Here is a 22,029-nt window from a genome sequence, read left to right as displayed (position 1 = left end):
TTACAGGCGCCCGCCACCACGCCCGGCTAATTTTTTGTATTTTTAGTAGAGACAGGGTTTCACCATCTTGGCCAGGCTGGTCTTGAACTCCTGACCTCGTGATCCACCCGCCTCGGCCTCCCAAAGTGCTGGGATTACAGGCGTGAGCCACCGCGCCCGGCAGAGTGGGCGTTTTTAAATGCAGTATTCCTTTACTTTGGTAAAATTGAGCTGAAGTTACACACAGTAACTCCTTGACTTGTTGCTGACGGTGTGCTTTGTGGGGATAGTTGGTGTCTGATCTCAACTGTGGAGAAACAGGAAGTTTCGGGATTTATGCTAAACTCCCATTCCACAGGCGAGTTTCACAAAAGAAAAAGTGCTCTGTTGCATACAATTATTCACTCTGTGTCTACAATGTGGCAGAAATTATTATTCCTAAAGGTCACCGAAGAGAGCTATAGTTCATGGGGCCAGGAGCAGTGTGTGGAATGGAGAGGCAGTGACAAGATAGCACTGCCATAAATCTCTTTCTTTCTTTCTTTCCAAACAAGCTCTAATTTTAGGCCCAACGACCAAAGACAGAGAGGCAGTCGCTTTGAGCTACTCCTGGCCGTTTGTTGGGAAATCACCTAAATCCGTTCAGATTTAGCCAGAAAACGGGAAATAAGTCTCCCTCGCTGGCCAAATTACGGCCTTTGTCGCTTTCGGCTCCCCATTGGCTGCGGCTGCTGTGGCCCCGCCTCCTTGCGTGCGTGCGGAGCTTTGTGATGCGGGGCTTCGTGGCGCACGCCCTGATGCCTCCGGGGATATAAAAAGGCTCGCTAGCGTTAAGCCTCATCAGGAGCCGCCGGCAAGGGGGCAACGAGGAAGCTCCTAAGAGCGCAGCCGGAAAGCAGGTGGGGAGAGTCTGGAGAAAAGGCGCACCCTGCGGCCTCGGAGACAGTTATGCCTCAGGGAGTCTCTTGCAATGGGAGAGGTCGTCGGAGCCTCAGGTGTCGGGGAAGGCGGAGGGTCCTCAGAGTGGGGACTGAGGTGGCGTCCTGTGGGGCGGCCCCGGCCCACACTGGGGAGTGCGGCGACCAGACGGCCAGCTGCCGAATCTGGGGCCTCGGTGGGTCCGTCGCCCGCCTCTCCTGAACAAGTCCAGGCGACGTGAGCACTCCCAGCCTCCTACATTTCACTCCCGTCTCTCCCAAACAGACCTAGTGCAAAACGAGCACTGACACAACGGGGACCCACACACCGGAGGTTCTTTAGGGAGAGGTCGGGGAGTGCGGTTACCTATGGCTCCGAAGTCTCCGCTGGCATCCTGAAGGGCATCGTGTTTCTCGCTTAAGGCGTTACCCTTGTGGTAGTGGGCGCATGGACGTTTACAGTTGGGCGGGGCAGGATTTAAATTCTGCCAGTGTTGGACCAGTATTGGTGATAGGAGAGATCTGGGGAGAATTATTAAACTGTCACTTTTAAATAACCCTGATAGTGTTTGTGACAGTTTTACCCGTTGACTTTTCTCAGCTTGCTCAGGACAGTTCTTTGTGGGGAACTGAACTTGTAGGACGCTTAGCGTCCCTGGCCCCACAAGTTCCCAAAGTCGGGGTGAGAACTAGTGGGAGGGGGGATCATGGAGTGCGTGGCCGCTGTCCCCACCTTTGGTAGCACCAACTTCTAACTGCCTCCTGAAAGGTTGTTGGCGCCATCATGGTTTCTGGGAGCCACTTTCTTTTTTTATTTTTATTTATTTTTTTTTTGAGACGGAGTCTAGCTCTGTCACCCAGGCTGGAGTGCAGTGGGCGCGATCTCGGCTGTCAGCTCCGCCTCCCGGATTCACGCCATTCTCCTGCCTCAGCCTCCTGAGTAGCTGGGACTACAGGCGCCCGCCACCACGCCCGGCTAATTTTTTGTATTTTTAGTAGAGACGGGGTTTCACCGTGTTAGCCAGGATGGTCTCGATCTCCTGACCTCGCCTCGTGATCCGCCCGCCTCGGCCTCCCAAAGTGCTGGGATTACAGGCGTGAGCCACAGCGCCCGGCCTCTGGGAGCCACTTTCAAAACGGTCTATCTACTCACTTTGGGTACTTAAAGAAAATTAGACATATGATATATATGAGTATGTATCAAATATATATATGTATCAAATAGTATATATGTATCAAACATGTCATTGCTGCCTATGCCCCTTAGCATTTAGCATGTGGGACTGCCGAATCCCCACTTCTGATTTTTTTTAAAAATTCTTTTTTTGTGAGTACATACTAGGTGTATATATTTATGGGGTACATGAGATGTTTTGATTCAGACATACAATGTTAATCACATTGTGGGGAATGGGGGGGGCATCTATCCCCTCAAACATTTATCCTTTGTGCTACAAACAATCCAGTTACACTCTTTTTGTTATTTTAAAATGTACAATTATTGACTATAGACACCCTGTTGTGCTTTCAAGTAGTAGGTTTGATTCATTTTTTATACCCATTAACCAGCCCCACTTTCCCCTCCCCCACCCAGGCCCCCATTACCCTTCCCAGCTTCTGGTAACCATCCTTCTCTATGTCCATGGGTTCAATTGTTTCAATTTTTAGCTCTCACAAATAAGAGACCATGCAATGTTTTCCTTTCTGTGCCTCACTTATTTCATTTAACATAATAATCTCCAGTGCCATCCACTTTGTTGCAAATGACAGGATCTCATTCTTTTTTAATGGCTGAATAGTACTCCATTGTATATATGTACCACATTTTCTTTATTCATCTGTTGATGGACACTTAGGTTGCTTCCAAATCTTAGCTATTGTCAACAGTGCTAGAACAAACATGGGAGTGCAGATATCTCTTCTGTATACTGATTTCCATTTGGGTATATACCCAGCAGTGGGATTGCTGGATCACTTCTGGTTTTTTAAAGATGATTTAATTCAGTAAATCTGTTGAATGATATTGTAAAAGGAAGTTTTCATTAAGGGATTCAATTATACTTAATTATATACTGAAAGGATTTGCTTTGGCCAGTACAGATTCATTTTGTCCTGACCTTTGGGAAGATGAGATGTGCTTTTAAGTATTGAACATTTTGCTATGAGATATTAGTTACTTTATAATAGAAGCTGTGCCCTTCTATAATTGTTGTAACTAAACTATGCCACTTAACCCCATGAAACTCATTATTTACTGTAGGGATGTTGAGGACATGGTTCATTGTATCATACTATTTGCTTTATAAGGACTTGGGGGAGAAATTTCTCCTGGGTTTCAGTATCCAGAGTAGCTGTGGTTCTCCCAAACGGATGTGTTTTTCGCCTCAGGAAACCTGAATCATTTAACCACCTATCTCCTATTTTGTGATGGCTGCTTGGTAGCTTAGGGACCGATTTGATGCCCATCTTTATCAAAGTGAAGGAGCTATGGCATGCATTGGAGTGCTAACTTTACCTGTAGCTTCACTCTGTTTTTCCTACCTTAGTTTTCCCCTCACCACTTTAGGGATTTTCTTAAATATTTAATTTTGTTCTTTAGAAGCCTTAGGTGATTTTTTAGAAGGAGTCAGAATACATACACCCTGACACAGTTTCAGGTGGCAGCCTCTGCAACTCTGAGAATTACAAGTTGGTCTGTGCAATATCTCTGATACCACTTAAAAGCCAGAAAGGCAGAAGCGGAAACATAAGGGAAAATCTGGGAAGAGGGTAAGGGAGATATGAGAAAAGAAAGGTACAAATGACAGTGGGTGGTATAATAATGCCACAAATAAATTATACCCACACTGATTAATGTTAAAAACAAAGTTATTCCTGCAGGTACAAAGCAGGCTGGAAAAACCCCAAAATTTAAAGCTAAAAAATGCACACTTAAACATGAGCAATGGTCGGGTGCGGTGGCTCATGCCTGTAATCCCAACACTTTGGGAGCCTGTGGGTGGATCACAAGGTCAGGAGTTCAAGACCAGCCTGGCCAAGATGGTGAAACCCCGTCTCTACTAAAACTACAAAAATTAGCCAGGCGTGGTGGCCGGTACCTGTCATCCCAGCTACTCGGGAGGCTGAGGCAGAGAATTGCTTGAACCCAGGAGGGGGAGGTTGCAGTGAGCTGAGATTACGCCACTGCACTCCAGCCTGGGTGGCAGAGCGAGACTCTGTCCCCCCCCAAAAAAAAAAAAAAGCAACATGTCTGAGAATATATTTAGAAAAATAAGGAAAAACATTTTCTTACAGAAAAAAAACTATCTTGTAACTGTTTGATGAATATATGTACAGAAAGGCCAGTGCCTGTGTGGTTTGGAAGGACTTGTTTAGAAACAGATACATGAAATGTTAACTGCACAAAATATTCACTGAATTTTACAGAGGCAGGTTTTGTTTTTTGTTCTTTGTTTTTAATGTCCTCAGGGTCTTGGCAGGGCTTTTCCTATGGATTTATATAATGGTACTAGATTGCTCATCTGCACATAGTAGGCTATTGTTAGTAGGGTTGTGTTTTTTTTTTTTTTAAACTCCCATCAAGAATTAGCCCATTTTACTAAAATGAATATCTACATATTAGAACTAAAGCTGATAATTTTAATAGGAGATAGTTTATTCTTGGAAACTATAGTTAACTCATAAGGACTATTTTAGTCACTTTGGGAGGCTGAGGTGGGCGGATCATGAGGTCAGGAGATCGAGACCATCCTGGCTAACATGGTGAAACCCTGGCTCTACTAAAAAATACAAAAAATTAGCTGGGTGTGGTGCCATGCGCCTGTAGTCCCAGCTACTCGGGAGGCTGAGGCTGGAGAATCGCCTGAACCTGGGAGGCAGAGGTTGCAGTGAGCTGAGATCACGCCACTGCACTCCAGCCTGGGCGACAGAGTCTCAAAAAAAAAAAAAAAAAAAAAAAAAACTATTTTAGTAAAACTAATTACTTCTAAGACTTTGTTTTTCTCCATTCTAGTTGAGTTACAGACATCCTGCCAAAATGATTTCTTCAAAGCCCAGACTTGTCGTACCCTATGGCCTCAAGACTCTGCTAGAGGGAATTAGCAGAGCTGTCCTCAAAACCAACCCATCAAACATCAACCAGTTTGCAGCAGCTTATTTTCAAGAACTTACTATGTATAGAGGTTTGTTATTCCTTTATATATTTGCTGCTTTGAAAATGAAAACATTTTAAGTTAGGAATTTCATGTATCTGTATTTGATTTCCTGTATTGATTCCTTCAGGGAATACTACTATGGATATAAAAGATCTGGTTAAACAATTTCATCAGATTAAAGGTAAGTACCACAAGTAGTAATAGTTTTAATAATGATGTTTATTAATTATTGCATCATGACTAGCATATATTCAAACTTAAGAATGGTGCCCACAAATTATTTTATGTTTAATCATATTGGTCCTTTTTAATATATATATATATATATATTTTTTTTTTTTTTTTTTTTTAGAGACATGCTCTGTCACCCAGGCTGGAGTGCAGCAGCACCGTCATAGCTCAGTGCAGCCTGGGCTCAAGGGATCCTCCTGTTTTAGCCTCCCAAGTAGCTTGGACTGCAGTTGTGAGTCACCATGTCCAACAAATTTTTTATAAATTTTTGATAGTGATGGAGTCTTGCCGTGTTGCCCAGGCTGGACTTGAACTCCTGGATGCAAGTGATCCTCCTGCCACAGCCTCCCAAAGTGTTGGGATTACCGGCATGAGGAGAATTGGATTTCATAGTAATAAAGACTCAAATTATGAGATTACTGAGGAAAGTTGTATAAATACTTTGTTGGAAGGTTTTTTTTTTTTTCCTTTGCAATGGAGTCTCACTCTGTTGCCCAGGCTGGAGTGCAGTGGCGTGATCTTGGCTTACTGCAACCTCTGCCTTCCAGGTTCAAGCGATTCTCCTGCCTCAGCCTCCCGAGTAGTTGGGACTCCAGGCGCCCACCAGCATGCCTGGCTAATTTTTGTATGTTTAGTAGAGATGGGGTTTTGCCATCTTGGCCAGGCTGGTCTCCAACTCAGGTGATCTGCCCGCCTCGACCTCCCAAAGTGCTGGGATTATAGGTATGAGCCACCGCGCCCAGCTGCTGTGAATGGTTATTAGTGAGTCTTGATATTTTTGGATTATCCCAGTGAGAGTGATGATGAGCAAGGAATCAGGATGGGAAAAGCTGACATGAGCAGAGAGCTATAGCATATAACAAACAAAATGAGAATAAAATAAAAATTGGCAGCTAGGCCTTAGATGCTACAGAGTACTAAAAGGAAGGAGATCTGCCAGTCCTTGAGTGAGATAAACAGGTAACACTTTCCACAAAATGGAAACATTTTAAGCAATGAATGCAGCTATGTCAGAGACCAACACCTAGAGGGCAGGGCATGATGGCTCATGCCTGTAATTCCAGCCTTTTGGAGGCTGAGGCGGGAGGAGGATCACTTGAGCCCAGGAGTCCAAGACCAGCTTAGGCAAAATAGTGAGACCCCCATCTCTAAACAAACAAACAAAAGAAAACAAAAACACCCAGCGACCAGTTATGCCTCTACCAGAGGTAATGGAGAGCAGCATAAAAGGACATGTGGATCAGAGACAGAGCTTACCTCAGCACTCAGGAGTTCAAGACCAGCCTAGGCAAAATAGTGAGACCCTGTCTCTAAACAAACAAAAGAAAACAAAACAAAAACACCCAGAGACCAGTTATGTCTCTACCAGAGGTAATGGAGAGCCAGCATAAAAGTAATGTGGATCAGAGACAGAGCTTACCCCAGACTCAGCTTACCCCTCTTTAGGAGGAGAACCTTTAATAAAGGAACAATAGCCCAAAAGACTCACTAATTAACCAAAAGACTTTTAAACTAGAAGGGACAGATTTTTAAACCAAGATCAAGTTCTGCTATTGGGAAATAAGCATTTTAATGCAAGATGAGATCAGTTAGAGAAAGTAATACTTTTCTGGCATATCTAAGTCACAGTATGTAAATTTTGACCCCTTTACAACAGCATGGCATCCAAAGCTTTCTATGATTTCCGTCTGTCCTACCTTTGCGATCATTGCAATCATCTCATTTCATAGATCTCATGTGCCGTATATTTAAGACAATCTGTCATCTCCTGAAATGTGAAATTTCAAATCATTTGATTTGGGCTTATGTTCCTTCTCCCTCCAGGAGTTCCTTTCAACTCCTTTTTCTACCTTTTAAATCCTATATATCCTTGAATTCCGATCCATAATTTCATTTAACAAATATTTAAATTCCTGACAATTTCCAGATGCTGTGCTAGGTGAAATTCAGCAGAGAGGGAGAGATTTTCATTTCAGCTATGATAGAGAAGCCAGTATTGGACTTATCCTCCAATCATAAACAGACATAAAAGCGGTATAAATTATATAAAACAAAGTCCAGCACCTAGATTCTTGGGAGAAAGGATTCCTAGAAATTCAGCCTATATTCACAGAGGCTTTCTTCCTGAGGACACTTTCAAATTCTTGTGCAGGGTAATACAGCCCAAGCAGTGAGTGAAATCTAGGGAGAGGTGACAGAGGAGCAGAATTTGAGTCTTCCAGTGTGGCTGGGATGTGAGTGACAGTACCAGAAAGGAGGCATTTTCAGAGAAGGACCTCCAAAAGTTTGCACAAAAATTTCCCTTGGGTTTTTGTCCAACTCCTAAGCTTGTCATGTGTGGTGTAAGACTTGAGGAAGTTTAGCAGAAAAGAGCTATTGGGAGACTGAAAGCTAAGTTGAGAGATCAGAACCGTTTAGTGTTGGGAGAGGCTTTGCAGGTTGTGCCCAGCCAAAAATAAGAGATTTCTGTGAAACCCTGGCAATTCAGTTGAGACCTCAGAAAGGTCATACACTATGAATAAAGTGTACCTTAAGGTATACATAGTGCACTGTCATACACTAGGAAGAAAGGTCATACACTGTGAATGTGCTAGGAGTAAGAACAAAGCTGAAGTATGCCCACTTTAACAGAATTTATAATCAAATCTCAAGAGGATCAAATTGATTTGCCATTAGAACAAAATCAGTACCATTTAGAAGAAAATAGCAATCAGAGCCTCTACAATGTGTCATTTACAGTTTCCGGCATAAGTTAAAAACTACTAGACATTCAAAGAAGCAGGAAGAAGTGACTAATAAGGGCTAAAACAACACACCCACTAGAAGCAGACCCATAGAATATCCCGATACTGGAATTACTACATGAGGTGGATAGAAAATAACCATGATCGATATTTTGAAAAGATGGAAAATAGATGAAAAGATGCAGAACTTCAACAGAGTTAGAAACTACAAAATAAGAAACATTTATTCCATAACTGCAAACTATAAAATTATATGGCTTTATTAGAAGACAGAATTAGGAAACTAAAAAACAAGCCAACAGACAACAACCAAATTAAGGCAAAGAGAAAAATAGAAAAGAATGTAAGAGATGTAGATGGAACATTGTCAAAAGGTCTGTGTCCACCTGTAATCTCAGCTACTCAGGAGGCTGAGGCACGAGAACTGCTTGAACCTGGGAGGCAGAGGTTTCAGTGACCCAAGATTGCACCACTGCACTAAAGCCTGGGCGACACAGCAAGACTGTCTAAAAAAAAAAAAAAGTCTATGTCATTGCAGTCACAGGAAAAGAGTAAATGGAAAAGTAGTAGTATTTGAAATGGCTGAGAATTTTCCCACTCTGAAGGACAATAGTTTACAGATTCAAGAAGTCTAATGAACCTATGGCAGGATAAATACAAAGAAAATGACACACAGGTACATCACAGCTAAACTGCTGAAAAAGACAAAATCTTGAGAGCGGGCAGAGGGGTAAAAGGGCACATTACTTTTCAGGGGAACAATAATAAGACAAATAGGTGATTTCTTAATAGAAACCATAGAAGCCAAAAGACAATGGAATGACATAAAGTAACCTAGAATGCCAGCCTAGAATTAATATATACCCAGTGAATATATCCTTTAAAAAATGAATGCAAAATAAAGACATTCTCAGGCAGACAAAAACTGAGAATGCATTGCCTACTCTACAAGAAATGCTTTTAAAGAAGTTTATAAGCAGGGCATGGTGGTTCATGCCTGCAATCCAAGTGCTTTGGGAGGCTGAGGTGGGAGGATCACTTGAGGCCAGGAGTTTGAGACCAGCCTCAGCAACATAGTAAAATCTTGTCTCTACAGAAAATTTTTCAAAAATTAGCTGGGCATGGTGGCACACACCTGTAGTCGTGGATATTCAGGAGGCTGAAGCTGTGATCACACCACTGCACTTCAGCCTAGGTGACAGTGCAAAACCATGTCTCAAAAAAAAAAAAAAAACCTATAAGCAAGCAAGGAATAAAAGGGAACTTCCTAAATCTAGGAATGGGTACACACAAAAAAACTTACAGATGATCCAGTTGACCCATTATACCCAATGGTGAATATTGAATGCCTTCCCCTCAAGATTGGGACCAGGACAAAGATCTCCAATATTACCATTTCTATTTAGCTTTGTACTGTAGGTTCTAATCAGTGCCATAAGGCAAACAAATTTTTTTTAAAAAGGAAAGGCATATTAAGAAATAAAACTATTCACAGATGACATGACTATGATGTAGGAAATCAAAAATAATCCTCTTCTTTTTAATCAGCTTTATTCTATAGAGGAGAGGGTACCATGGGACACAGCCCAGATGTTTATGGGCAGAAGGTTTAAAAAAGCACAGATACATTATCTAGTAGCTGTAAATCTTAAGATAATGAATTCAACAAGTACCCAGAGAGAAAATGGGTATTATGGAAGTCATAGATTAAAAAACAGATATGGTATCTAAAGAGCAGCATTTAACACAATCCCCCTCTGTCATGTTTCTTTATGATTTCTAATTTATGCCTCATATCAGTTTGGAAAGCTTTCAGCTGCAAGTAACAGCAAACCAATTAAGAGTGACTTTAAGAAAACAACGTATCTGAAAAGGTGTTCATTCTGCTCCTAATATAACTTAATAATAAGTATCACATATCTAGGCATTCTGCTGTGTCATTCTTAGGATGTTTTACATGTCCCCTCATGCTACTGCTCCAGGTGTTATTCCTGTGTTTACATCAGGAAGGAGGAGAAAGTGGTGGCACTAGTGACATTTGTTCCTTTGATTAAGAAAGGAACATTTTTGCAAGTTTTCCAGCAGATTTCCACTTCTGTCCCACAGGCCAAAGGAGGCTGATAAAATTTATGGTAAGGGACATCAGAATTGTCCCATGTATTGTAGGACATCTAGCATCCCTGATCCTGCCTCCTAAAACACTAATGCCTCCCAGGTATTGAAATAAATAAAAATGTCCCCTCTACATCTATGAATACTCTCAGTGGAAGGGGGATACTACTACCCCTTGAGAACCAGTGTGCCATTAGTGGTTTATCACCTGGGGCTGGGTACATTGCTGCCACTAATCTAGCTAAGATTATCTTGGCAAAGAATAAGGGACTGTCTGCTATTCCACCCACCCTGCTTTAATTCTTTGCCCTTAAGTGAAGTTGGGAGAGATGAGGTTTGGTAAAAATGTGGGGAGGGGAGGATGTGTTGGGAGTGATGGGGTGAGGCAGACAGAAACAGACCCGGAAGAGAAGAGGGAAGGACGAAGCCAAAGAGATGCCAAACTGCATTTGGTGTTGCTCCCTGTGGCCCAGAGAAGTTTGATGGCAGTGCTGGAGAACCAAGAGGAGAGTGAAGGCAAAGGGGCATGGCATGGGAGAGATTACCTAGGATAGGCTGAATGGCTATTCTCCCTCAAACTGGCCATGCCATCTTTTGCTTTCCACCTCCTACAGTCCAAATTACTAGCCACTTTCACACGTGTTCCTTATTTCTAAAGCTTAACCAAAATTACCTAAAAGCCACTGTACCCCATACATATTTCAGTCACTGTGCTGACTACATTGTCATATAATCAATCATCCGCCTGTATCCTTAATCAGAATGAGATCTTTAGGAAGTCTTATTCCTCTTTGATAGATGGTGCAACTAATGTTTGTTGAATGAAGAAAGAGTGGAAGGAAGGGCAAGGAGGAAGAGGGGAGAAAAGAAACAAACTACCTACTTTATAGTCTCTGGTATTCTCATTCCAATCAGTTCAATACAGACTAGCTGGAATCTTCTGTTGTAAATTCTTAAAAGACCATGTACCATACATATTCCTGACTTTAAGCACTCTCTTTGAGCTTCCCACCTCCAATTCTTTTTTTTTTTTTTTTTTGAGATGGAGTCTCACTCTGGCCCCAGGCTGGAGTGCAGTGGCGCAATCTCGGCTCACTGCAAGCTCCGCCTCCCGGGTTCACGCCATTCTCCTGCCTCAGCCTCCCGAGTAGCTGGGACCACAGGCGCCCGCCACCGTGCCCGGCTAATTTTTTGTATTTTTAATAGAGACAGGGTTTCACCGTGTTAGCCAGGATGGCCCACCTCCAATTCTTATACAGCCTCTCGTATCTCTTGTTAGGCCCTGCTGCTTATACACTTCTGGTCTTTGATACCTTTCAGATTTCCCATTCCATGCCAGAATATGTCCTTTTCCTTACCTTCTTGGGCAGTTATGTACCCCAGTACCCTGAATCTCCATATGAGTTGTGCGTATTTAAAAAAATACCATATGCTTGGAATTTATCTCTTTATCTTACTCGTTTCATGGAAAATCAGGATTCTGCAATGAATTTTAAAGTTAGCCAATTTGAGTCCTTTTATTATACTTAAAAAGGAACTTTTTTACAAGAAGGAATGCCTTTAGTTATGTTCCTAATTCTTAGTGTGTATAGTTTTGTCAGCTTAAGTAGAACCAGATCACCGAAGTCATAGTGGGTTAATCTTCATAAGATTGATAAGATCAACCTTTAGCAAACCTAGTTTACAACTTGAAGAAATTCTGTCTTATACAACTGACATAATCTCAAGGTTACAAGTCAGCGACTGTTATAAGTATTTAAAGCCAACCTTAAAACATTAGAGAAAAGCTTTTTACCCTTCTTAATAATGACATGAACTCAATATAGATTTACATTATGTGTATATAGTAACTAGTGAGTATATATTTGCCAACATTCTTTCATGTATTCCAAACAAAGCCAAATGGTTGATCTAGTGTTCGCATTTTTTTTTTTTTTTTTTTTTTTTTTTAAGATAGAGTCTAGCTTTGTTGCCCAAGCTGGAGTGCGGTGGCACAATCTCAGCTCACTGCAACCTCTGCCTCCTGGGCTCAAGCAATTCTCCTGCCTCAGCTTCCTGAGTACCTAGGATTACAGGCACGTGCCACTGTGTCTGGCTCATTTTTGTATTTTTAGTAGAGACAGAATTTCACAATGTTGGCTGGGCTGGTCTCGAACTCCTGGCCTCAAGTGATCTGCCTGCCTCAGCCTCCCAAAGTGCTGGGATTATAGGCGTGAGCCATCGCGCCTGACCTACTGTTTGCATTTTCAGAAACACTATAAAAGTTTAAGGCATCTGGTCTGTTTTTTAATTATGAAAAAATCCACAAGTATATAACACATATATAAAGAAAAAACATCCTGTATTTTACCACCCAGTTTAGGAAATAGCCAATTTAATTTTAATCAAAACTGAATTAAAGATATTTGAGATTTATATTTTTAATTTGATATCACATTTTCAAAACTTTTCTGTATTGCTTTTTAAACGGGTATTGATTCATTCCTTCCCCATTTATATGCGATTTAGAGTTTATTCAGTGCTTTCAGATATATTATTTCACTTAATGTCCACAGAAACTCCATGAAGTCAGAGTTATAATCCCCATTTTGCAAGTGAGGTGGTCTGAAGCTTGGGACAGTTGACTTGGTCATGCAGCTATTAAATCTCAGAGCCAGGACTGGAACCTAGGTTTTCTCATTAACTCTTTTACTATGAGAAAGTTGCAGGGAAGAAAACAATATCATACATTCCCTGGTAAATTGTTAAGGATTCATAATTATAAATGCTTTACCTTTCCAGAATGGTGGTTATAAGGGATGTTTTTGTTTAACAGGGGACTTCTAGAGACAAAAATATTGAGCTTTTTTAACATTTAAAAAATTACATTTTAATCTCCTAGACGTAATTTCAGGTACCATGAACCTGTGAGGGAGACACTTTTAATTAAAAGAGCAAGTGGTCCTTTCCAGAGTTGCCTAAATCATACCACAAGCAACCTGTCGGGTCCCATGCAGGCAGTCTAGGGATTGCAGTAATCCAATCCCTAGATTGGCTGCGTTCTTGATAAACGCTCATGGTAAGTAAATCAGTGGTTGGAGAATTTAAGACCTAATGGGGGAAAATAGTTAGGGAGGCCTTGAATTGGTGTGGGTATGGGGAGGTGAGTCTGGTTAGGAGTTGGACTTGGGTTTTGTTGTTGCTTTCATTACCTTCACTGTACTACAAGCCTCAAAACCTAGGAGAAGGCTGCCAAGACCTTTTGCCTGAGGGGGGGGCTGGGGTGCCAGAGGGTATTTCTCAGCATCTGTGGTTCCCCCTCAGCTTTCAGCCTTCTCTGCCAGCATGCCCCACAAAGGGCATCCCTCTCCAAACTCTTGCCCCCCTCTCCTGGTGGCAGCCTGCTGTCTCTTGTTTCTTAGCCTTGGGCTGGTTAGCAGTGCAGGAGGTTCCCTGTTGTTCTGGGCCTGCCTTAGGCCTAGGCTGGACTTGTGCACCTGGGCTTTGGACACGGGGCTTTCTCAGTGTTCCTGCCCTCCGTCATGTGGTAGCCAAACTCTGCCTTCTCTCTGTGGTCAGTCTTGGGCTAGTGTCTCCTGTCTCTGCTCTGATAATAGGAGAGCTCTCTCTGGCCTTCAACCCTGTCTCCATCTTTCATGTGAGGCCCGTGGAAAAGTGTTTGCTAATGAGTGTGAATTCTCCTTGGGTCTGGAGTCCCAGGTAATTCCAGACTGACATCTAGTGCACCTTTGGCCTTTACCAGTACATTAAGATTATAGGTACATTCTTACCAGCTGGTGTGATGGCAGCCTATTCTTTCTGAGCCCTGCTGCAGCTGAGACTGTTCTTATGTCCCTTTTCTCCTTGGAGAGGGGCTGGTTCCTCTTTTGAAATCAGATTACTTGATTACTTGGTTACCTTTTGACTTCAGCTCTCTGCTGGACTCAAGAAAAGTTATGATTTTGTGGCTTATCTATCTGGCTTTTTCCTGTTGTTATGATGGAAACAGTGTATTTTGTAGCTTTCTATATCCTAAGCATAAGAGTAACTATCCCAAGGTCAGGCTTAAGTAAGATTTTTTGGCTGGGTGCGGTGGCTCAACCCCTGTAATCCCAGCACTTTGGGAGGCTGAGGCAGGTGGATCACAAGGTCAGGAGTTCGAGATTAGCTTGGCCAACATGGTGAAACCCTGTCTCTACTAAAAATACAAAAATTAGCCAGGCGTGGTGGCGAGCACCCATAGTCCCAGCTACTCAGGAGGCTGAGGCAGGAGGATTGTTTGAACCCGGGAGGTAGAGGTTGCAGTGAGCCGAGATGGAGCCACTGCACTCTAGCCTGGGCAACAGAGCAAGACTCCATCTCAAAAAAAAAAAAATTTTTTTTCCTTCCTCTGAACTCCAAGATCTTTATTAGTTCCAATTAGGTATTTGTACTTTTTAACCTATATTTGTCTATCTTATTTCCCCTATTAAATGTAAGCTATATTGAGGTCTCGTCTTAATAGTCTTTCTATCCTCAGCAGTGCCTAGACCATTCTTACATGTAGCATGTAGCACAAGCACTCAGTCAAATGTGTTGGTGGATAAAAGGGCTTTCCTAAAAAGTGGATGGGAAAGTCCTGAAGAGGTGAATGGCTAGGCAAATGAGGTTATTGTTCTAAGCAGAGGGAGGTAACGATAGATGTGGTTTTCTCTCTTTTTGAATCTTTCTCTGTATGTGAGCATTTGGTATAATGTCCATGTCCCGAATTAGAAATCTTAATTGAATTTATAGAACATCAGCAGCCAATGTCAAAGGAGACACTGCAGGACACTGCTTTTCAGAATGCAGCTGAACCTATTGAAAACATGTCTCCAAAGTTTTGACTTGAGCCAAATATATTCTTATGAAGCAAATTCTGCTTTTCTTATAAATTTCATTAGAGAAATGCTTCCCAAAGGAAAATTCTCAGCAAACAGATGTGAAAACTTTTGGTAAGTTAACGACTAAGGTAGTTAGGTGTGTGGGTGATGCACATAAAATATTACAGCAGTTTTCCAGCTCTAGGATTTTGTATATGTCATCAGCTGTTGTGACCTTCCAACCCATGAGAATTTTCCTCATGCCTGAGGATTCACTTAAGTCTACACTTTCAGATCCAGAGATATCTTTCTTTTCCTCTTGGCTGGGTCAATCTGACTTTGGCTGCATGATCACACATCACTAGCAGGTGCTACAATTTTTAGGTTAGAATATGTGACCTTCTTAAAGTAAAAAAAATCCTATAGTCCTCTAGCTTATCAATTCATTAAGTTAAACTTTATATACCAATTTTCTTAAATGGAGGAATGCCTTTATTAATATGCAGCATCTGTGTCATTACTAAGTTACTACACCAACAAAGATGAAATAATTTATTGCCCAAGTTGGTCTCCCCCCCACCCCACCCAACCTTTTCCCCCAGTTTTGTGTGGAAGTTTGATCAGGAGCTTTTTCCATGGAGGTTTTCAGCTTCCTTATTTCTAGGCACAAAGTTATGATCTTTCCCTTGATGCTGACCACCTTAGGATGATATCTGATTATTAGCCTTGCTATTGCACTATTAAGAGTCACTTATTTCTAAGGAAATGAATTGAGGGTCTTGGAGTAGATAAGGACAGGAATGTTTTATTACCCACACTACAGATGTTGGAAAACAAAGCTGAAAACTCTTCTATATTTGTGTCTATACTGACATCTGAATGATGCTTAACCCATTATTGCTTTTTTTTTGCGGGGGTGGGGAGGTGTAGAGATGGGGTCTCACTGTTGCCCAGGCTGGTCTTGAACTCCTGGGCTCAAGCGATCCTCCCGCCTCAGCCTTCCAAAGTGCTGGGATTACAGGCATGAGCCACTACATCCCTATTATTGCCTTCTTTAAAAATCTTTTTTTGGGGGCATAGATGCTAATTAACCCATCTTGTTGTTGTGTTTTAGTAGAGAAATGGTCAGAAGGAACGACACCACAGAAGAAATTAGAATGTTTAAAAGAACCAGGAAAAACATCTGTAGAATCTAAAGTACCTACCCAGATGGAAAAATCTACAGACACAGACGAGGACAATGTAACCAGAACCGAATATAGTGACAAAACCACCCAGTTTCCATCAGTTTATGCTGAGCCAGGCACTGAGCAAACAGAAGCAGTTGGTGATCTTTCTTCCAAACCAGCCACCCCTAAGACTACTACCCCACCCTCATCACCACCTCCAACAGCTGTCTTACCAGAGTTTGCCTACGTCCCAGCTGACCCAGCTCAGCTTGCTGCTCAGATGTTAGGTAAAGTTTCATCTATTCATTCTGATCAATCTGATGTTTTAATGGTGGATGTGGCAACCAGTATGCCTGTTGTTATCAAGGAGGTGCCAAGCTCAGAGGCTGCTGAAGATGTCATGGTGGCTGCTCCTCTTGTGTGTTCTGGAAAGGTGCTAGAAGTGCAGGTTGTGAGCCAAACATCTGTCCATGTAGATTTGGGTTCTCAACCTAAAGAAAATGAGGCTGAACCATCAACGGCTTCCTCAGTCCCCTTGCAGGATGAACAAGAACCTCCTGCTTATGATCAAGCTCCTGAGGTCACTTTGCAGGCTGACATTGAGGTTATGTCAACTGTTCATATATCATCTGTCTATAACGATGTGCCTGTGACTGAAGGAGTTGTTTATATCGAGCAACTGCCAGAACAAATAGTTATCCCTTTTACTGATCAAGTTGCTTGTCTTAAAGAAAATGAGCAGTCAAAAGAAAATGAGCAGTCACCACCAGTTAGTCCCAAATCTGTAGTAGAAAAGACCACCTCTGGCATGTCTAAAAAATCTGTAGAGTCTGTAAAACTTGCACAGTTGGAGGAGAATGCAAACTATTCCTCCGTATATATGGAGGCAGAAGCAACAGCTCTGCTCTCTGACACATCTTTGAAAGGTCAGCCTGAGGTACCTGCACAACTCCTGGATGCAGAGGGCGCTATCAAAATAGGCTCTGAAAAATCTCTGCACCTTGAAGTGGAGATCACTTCAATAGTCTCTGACAATACTGGGCAGGAGGAGTCTGGGGAAAATTCTGTACTTCAGGAGATAGAAGGCAAACCTGTGCTCTCTGGGGAAGCTGCAGAAGCAGTGCACTCAGGTACATCTGTAAAGTCATCTAGTGGCCCCTTCCCTCCTGCTCCAGAAGGCCTTACTGCACCAGAAATTGAACCAGAAGGGGAAGCAACAGCTGAATAAGGTTTGATGAAGCCAGGTAAGAAAATCAGGTATTTCCATTACAAATTGCATTTCAGGTGACATCTGTATTTCAGGTAGCCATCTCTGTAGGCTCCCTGCAGATTGGTCAGTCTTTATTTTCAATAGATTTTTTTAAAATGCCAAAGCCATTTAAAGGTTTTGTTGTATTTGAGATTCTACTACTATGAGAGGAGTGATTTTAAAGTGATGTCCCCAAAGCCTGGCCTCAGAGTTTGGTCATCCAGCACTTTTGTGTTATTCTTTTGGACATATTATGTAGTCAACAACAGTATAGCCTGTTGTCAGGTACAAAATATATTCATGTGATCTGAATATGCTGATTGCAAAACTGTAATTAGAGGGTGTTTGAAATTTTCCTCTTGTGAATCTAAAATTAAACTACAGCAATGAATTTACATAGGCTATGGCATTTTAAAAAGTGAAAAAATGGTGGTGTGTTTGACTGCTTTCACACTGAGTCAGGAGAGCTCTGTAACCAAGTTTGGGGTGCTGGGCCATGCGTTTGTTTTCTGCCTGGGAGCTTCCTGCAGCCGAAGGAGCAGCTTCATAGCTACATGGAGAGGGGAAAGGTCAGGGGAGCCGGGAGGTATCAGCAGCAGAAAGGACAGCCCAGCACTTGAACAGCAATAGACGCAGTTCACGTAATTGGCTTCCTTTGATCAGTTCCCTCTCCCTGGCAAGTGCCAAAATCAAGCTGCTTTCTTGGCTGTTTAACTATCACCATGTTTTCCTGTGACAAAGACATGATGTGACCTTCATCTCCATCTAATTATGGCATTTGGTCTGCTCACCTTCCTGCCTTATGGATAATTGCAGGGGCCCTTCTCTTTTTAGGGACAGAAGGGACATGCATGAGCCAACCCCCCATTCCTTTTGCAAAAACTCTCTCAATCCTGACTCTTAACTGAGCCAGAGTGATTCAAAAAGTGTTAGCAAAGCAGGTATTTAGAAAAGATCACATTTTGTCTGGCAGTGTGACAGGGATTCTGCACAGCTGGAAAGGCAGAGGGCAGCGCTGGGAGTGGAGCGTGTGGGACTGGCACTATATTTGTGGCTTAAGCAGCACATCCAGACCAAGTCACTGTTTTCAAATGCTTAACTATTTCTAAAGGACAACAGTCCACAACACTAAGGATGTTAACCAAAAATTCAGATTATCAAAACCTCTCTCCCTGTGAGACAGCTGAAGACCTGGCTTGTACATATATTTCAACAAGCTTAAAAAAAAAGATTACTTGAAAGTATCTGGAGCTATTGGAAAAATGGCCACTTAATCATGTGCGTAGTGTTTTTTTTTTTTTTTTTTTTTTTTTTTTGAGATGGAGTTTTGCTCTTGTTGCCCAGGCTGGAGTGCAGTGGCGTGATCTTGGCTCACCACAACCTCCACCTCCCGGGTTCAAGTGATTCTCCTGCCTCAGCCTTCCGAGTAGCTGGGATTACAGGCATGCACCACCATGCCCGGCTAATTTTGTATTTTTAGTAGAGATGGGGTTTCTCCATGTTGGTCAGGCTGGTCTCGAACTCCCGACCTCAGGTGATCCACTCGCCTCGGCCTCCCAAAGTGCTGGGATTACAGGCGTGTGCCACCACGCCCGGCTCGTAGTGTTATTTTCTTTTCAGGGGAAGCAAAAAGGCTGCACCGGGGATAGATGGCCCAGTGTTCCAAAGGTGAACTAGGCACATTTGGGCAAAGTGAAACTCCTCTATTGGGAACCTTTTCTCCGAGGTCCCATCTTCTGGGACTTGGTTCTCCCAAGACAGTACTGTCTTCAAGAGGCAGGTCACACTTGCATTATAGATGGCACTCCTAAACCTGTTTTTCTCAACCCAAAGAATCCCTGTGGGACCAACCAGCCTTTTACTGCCGCCTAGGATCTATGATTTCAAGTCTTGCCTAAAAGGGGTGCTCTCTGGGGTTCTCAATCCTAGATTATGTGACGTTTTATGTGTGGTAACAAATTAATGGGAGATAATGGTGCCTGTGAAGGGCCAGAGAGATTTTGATTATGTGGTGAAGATGATACCTAGTGCTAACTTCTTTAGGAAATAAAACACTATGCAGATGCACTAACGCGTCCTTTAATGGCTTAACACACTCTTCAATTGACTTGGGTAAAGCTAAAGGTTGTGTTGACCAGTTTCGTCTGCGAGGATCCTATAGAAGCCACGTCTAAAGTTGAAGTAGCTGGAAACCACAACTTAGAATAAGAGTGCTTCTTCAGCCACAACTATAGTGTCCCTGCCACTTGCCACCACAACACTGTTCTCGTTTTTCAACTGTGGAGAATCTCTTTCACACTGTCAAGCAAACACGATTATGCAGCCCTCTCTATAGCATGCTCTATGGTACATATCACTACAGCTGTTTTATATGTAAAAGAGACTTACAAAGACATTACTATGCATAGTGCCTGATACAGAGACCAAAACTTTAATTCCTGCAAAATTTTTTTTTATAGCAATGGCAGCAAGTGAACGAGGACAACCACCACCATATTCTAACATGTGGACCCTATATTGTCTAACTGATAAGAATCAACAAGGTCACCCATCACCGCCACCTGCACCTGGGCCTTTTCCCCAAGCAACCCTCTATTTATCTAATCCTAAGGATCCACAGTTTCAGCAGCATCCACCAAAAGTCACTTTTCCAACTTATGTGATGGGCGACACCAAGAAGACCAGTGCCCCACCTTTTATCTTAGTAGGCTCAAATGTTCAGGAAGCACAGGGATGGAAACCTCTTCCTGGACATGCTGTTGTTTCACAGTCAGGTGTCTTGAGATGTGTTGCAATGCAAGTGCCCACTGCTGTTCCTGCAGATGAGAAATACCAGAAACATACCCTAAGTCCCCAGAATGCTAATCCTCCAAGTGGACAAGATGTCCCCAGGCCAAAAAGCCCTGTTTTCCTTTCTGTTGCTTTCCCAGTAGAAGATGTAGCTAGAAAAATTTCAGGATCTGGTGACAAATGTGCTCCCTTTGGAAGTTACGGTATTGCTGGGGAGGTAACCGTGACTACTGCTCACAAAGTTCGCAAAGCAGAAACTGAAAACTGGTAGGTACAGTTTCCTACCATAATATTTAGGCCTTAACACACGCGCGTTTTAAGCATTTTGATTTCTTGACCTAGGGATTTAGAGATTTAAAAACAATTTGAGATAATAAGTTGGGGTATACTCTAATTTCCTGGGGTTATTGTCTCCAACTTCCTAACCACCAGTTACTAATAAATGCACAGCAGGTGCACTGTACCATAATGACTCATGCCAAGGATTTGACGCCTGATACACGAAACTAATGAACTCACTCGCCTTTGACTACCTAGCCCATTGCCTAACACAGTGGTAGATGCAAAAAGGGGATGGATTTTTAAAACAGGACAATTTAGTTGGCATGTTTAGGGAGTAGGGAGGAGATGGGAACAACTGAAGAGCAAGGTAAGAGAGAAAAGTCTTGATTATGTAACGGAGCACTTAATCCACGTGGTAAGAGGCAGTAGATGGATAAGTGAGAGGCAAGAGTAAAGAGCTAAACAACAGCTGAGATTAACTGTGGATGAGAGAGTTTGATCACTCACAAATCATTTTTTAATTTTTCATTCATACTTAATGGCAAGCCTTATGCTAGCCGTCCTCCCCTATGTGTGGACAGTAAAGTGAGCAAAAACAAGGGACCTACATCTTAGTTGGGGAGACAGACAAAAAAGTGTATTACAACATGTAAAGTAAAGTATTATGGAGAAAACAAGGTACTGACACAGGCCTACCTTTGTCACTATTAGATAGATAGGGTGTTCAGGCTCAGATGTAAACTGACACCCGAGCACGAGAAGGAGCCAGCTTTGCACAGTGCACCCAGGCTGTATCCTAGGGCAGAAAAGAACATGGGGGTTCCAGAGACAGCAAAGTAGGCCACAGTGAGACTGGCTGGGGGGGAAATGGGGAGATGATTGTATAAAATGAAGAAAGATTTTGATTGAAAGTTCAATGGGAAGGCAGCACAAGTGTTTTAAGCAGAAGAATGACTGATTGATTGATAGAATCAGATTCCTGTTTTTATTAGATCCCTTGGGCTGCTATGTGGAAAACAGATTAGCAGTAAGGGGGAGGTCAACAGAGGAAGTGGGGAGATGAGTTGAAAGTACAGAAGTGTTATATACCAATTAGTTACTTAAAATAATTAGTGGGAATTTTAGGTTGAACATCTGAGAGATCGACAAAAGCTAGATTTCATTCATAAGCAGGCTCAAGGACAAGTTACTATATTTAAGGAAAGACAAAATTATCTTAGGGCTACATGTACTTCTTCAAACTCTTTATGAACTTCTAGTGGAATTGCCAAAATGGCTGTTTTCAGCATGAAATTGCTGGGATATTTCAGTGCAAAAGCCCATAGGTAACTAGTTAAGCTTAGTAACAGAGCAGGAGGGTAAACCTTGCATTTCTGATCTTCTACTCATTTCACATGTTCAGTTTCATGTTTAACTTTAAACAATTCAATGTTTGCATTATTCCTAACAGATCCAGAAATGACGCTGTTTGGGTCAACATTTCAGGGAGGAGTCTGCCACCAGTGTAATGTATCAATAAACTTCATGCAAGCATACAATTTTGTATTGCCTTTTTTTGTAATTTACGAAGACTACAACCAAC

General features: G+C 42.3%; 1 protein-coding gene across 10 annotated transcripts; it reads left to right on the top strand.

Moving 5' to 3' along the window:
- Positions 1–722: 722 nt before the first annotated feature.
- CABYR (calcium binding tyrosine phosphorylation regulated) lies at positions 723–21,985 on the top strand. 10 transcript variants are annotated; one of them, XM_055236108.2, is made up of 6 exons: positions 724–878; positions 4,909–5,077; positions 5,178–5,231; positions 16,072–16,413; positions 20,309–20,432; positions 21,898–21,985. In XM_055236108.2, coding segments are annotated over exons 2-6 (666 nt in total). In that variant the 5' UTR covers positions 724–878; positions 4,909–4,932; the 3' UTR covers positions 21,899–21,985. The 10 variants fall into 10 exon arrangements, with proteins under 10 accessions (XP_055092023.1, XP_055092031.1, XP_055092040.1 ...); XM_055236089.2 differs by having other exon boundaries at positions 19,835–20,432; XM_055236079.2 differs by having other exon boundaries at positions 19,835–20,436.
- Positions 21,986–22,029: the final 44 nt, after the last annotated feature.

Source organism: Symphalangus syndactylus, chromosome 1 (genome assembly GCF_028878055.3).
Source record: "Symphalangus syndactylus isolate Jambi chromosome 1, NHGRI_mSymSyn1-v2.1_pri, whole genome shotgun sequence".
Classification (NCBI taxonomy): domain Eukaryota; kingdom Metazoa; phylum Chordata; class Mammalia; order Primates; family Hylobatidae; genus Symphalangus; species Symphalangus syndactylus.
The sequence above is the reverse complement of the archived record's forward strand: the minus strand, read 5'-3'. Positions and strand labels throughout refer to the sequence as shown.

Coding starts and splice junctions, on each gene's coding strand:
- CABYR (XM_055236048.2), top strand. CDS start 4,933: ATGATTTCTTCAAAGCCCAGACTTGTCGTACCCTATGGCCTCAAGACT. Junction 5,078..5,177: donor AGAACTTACTATGTATAGAG/GTTTGTTATTCC, acceptor TGATTCCTTCAG/GGAATACTACTATGGATATA. Junction 5,232..16,071: donor ACAATTTCATCAGATTAAAG/GTAAGTACCACA, acceptor GTTGTGTTTTAG/TAGAGAAATGGTCAGAAGGA.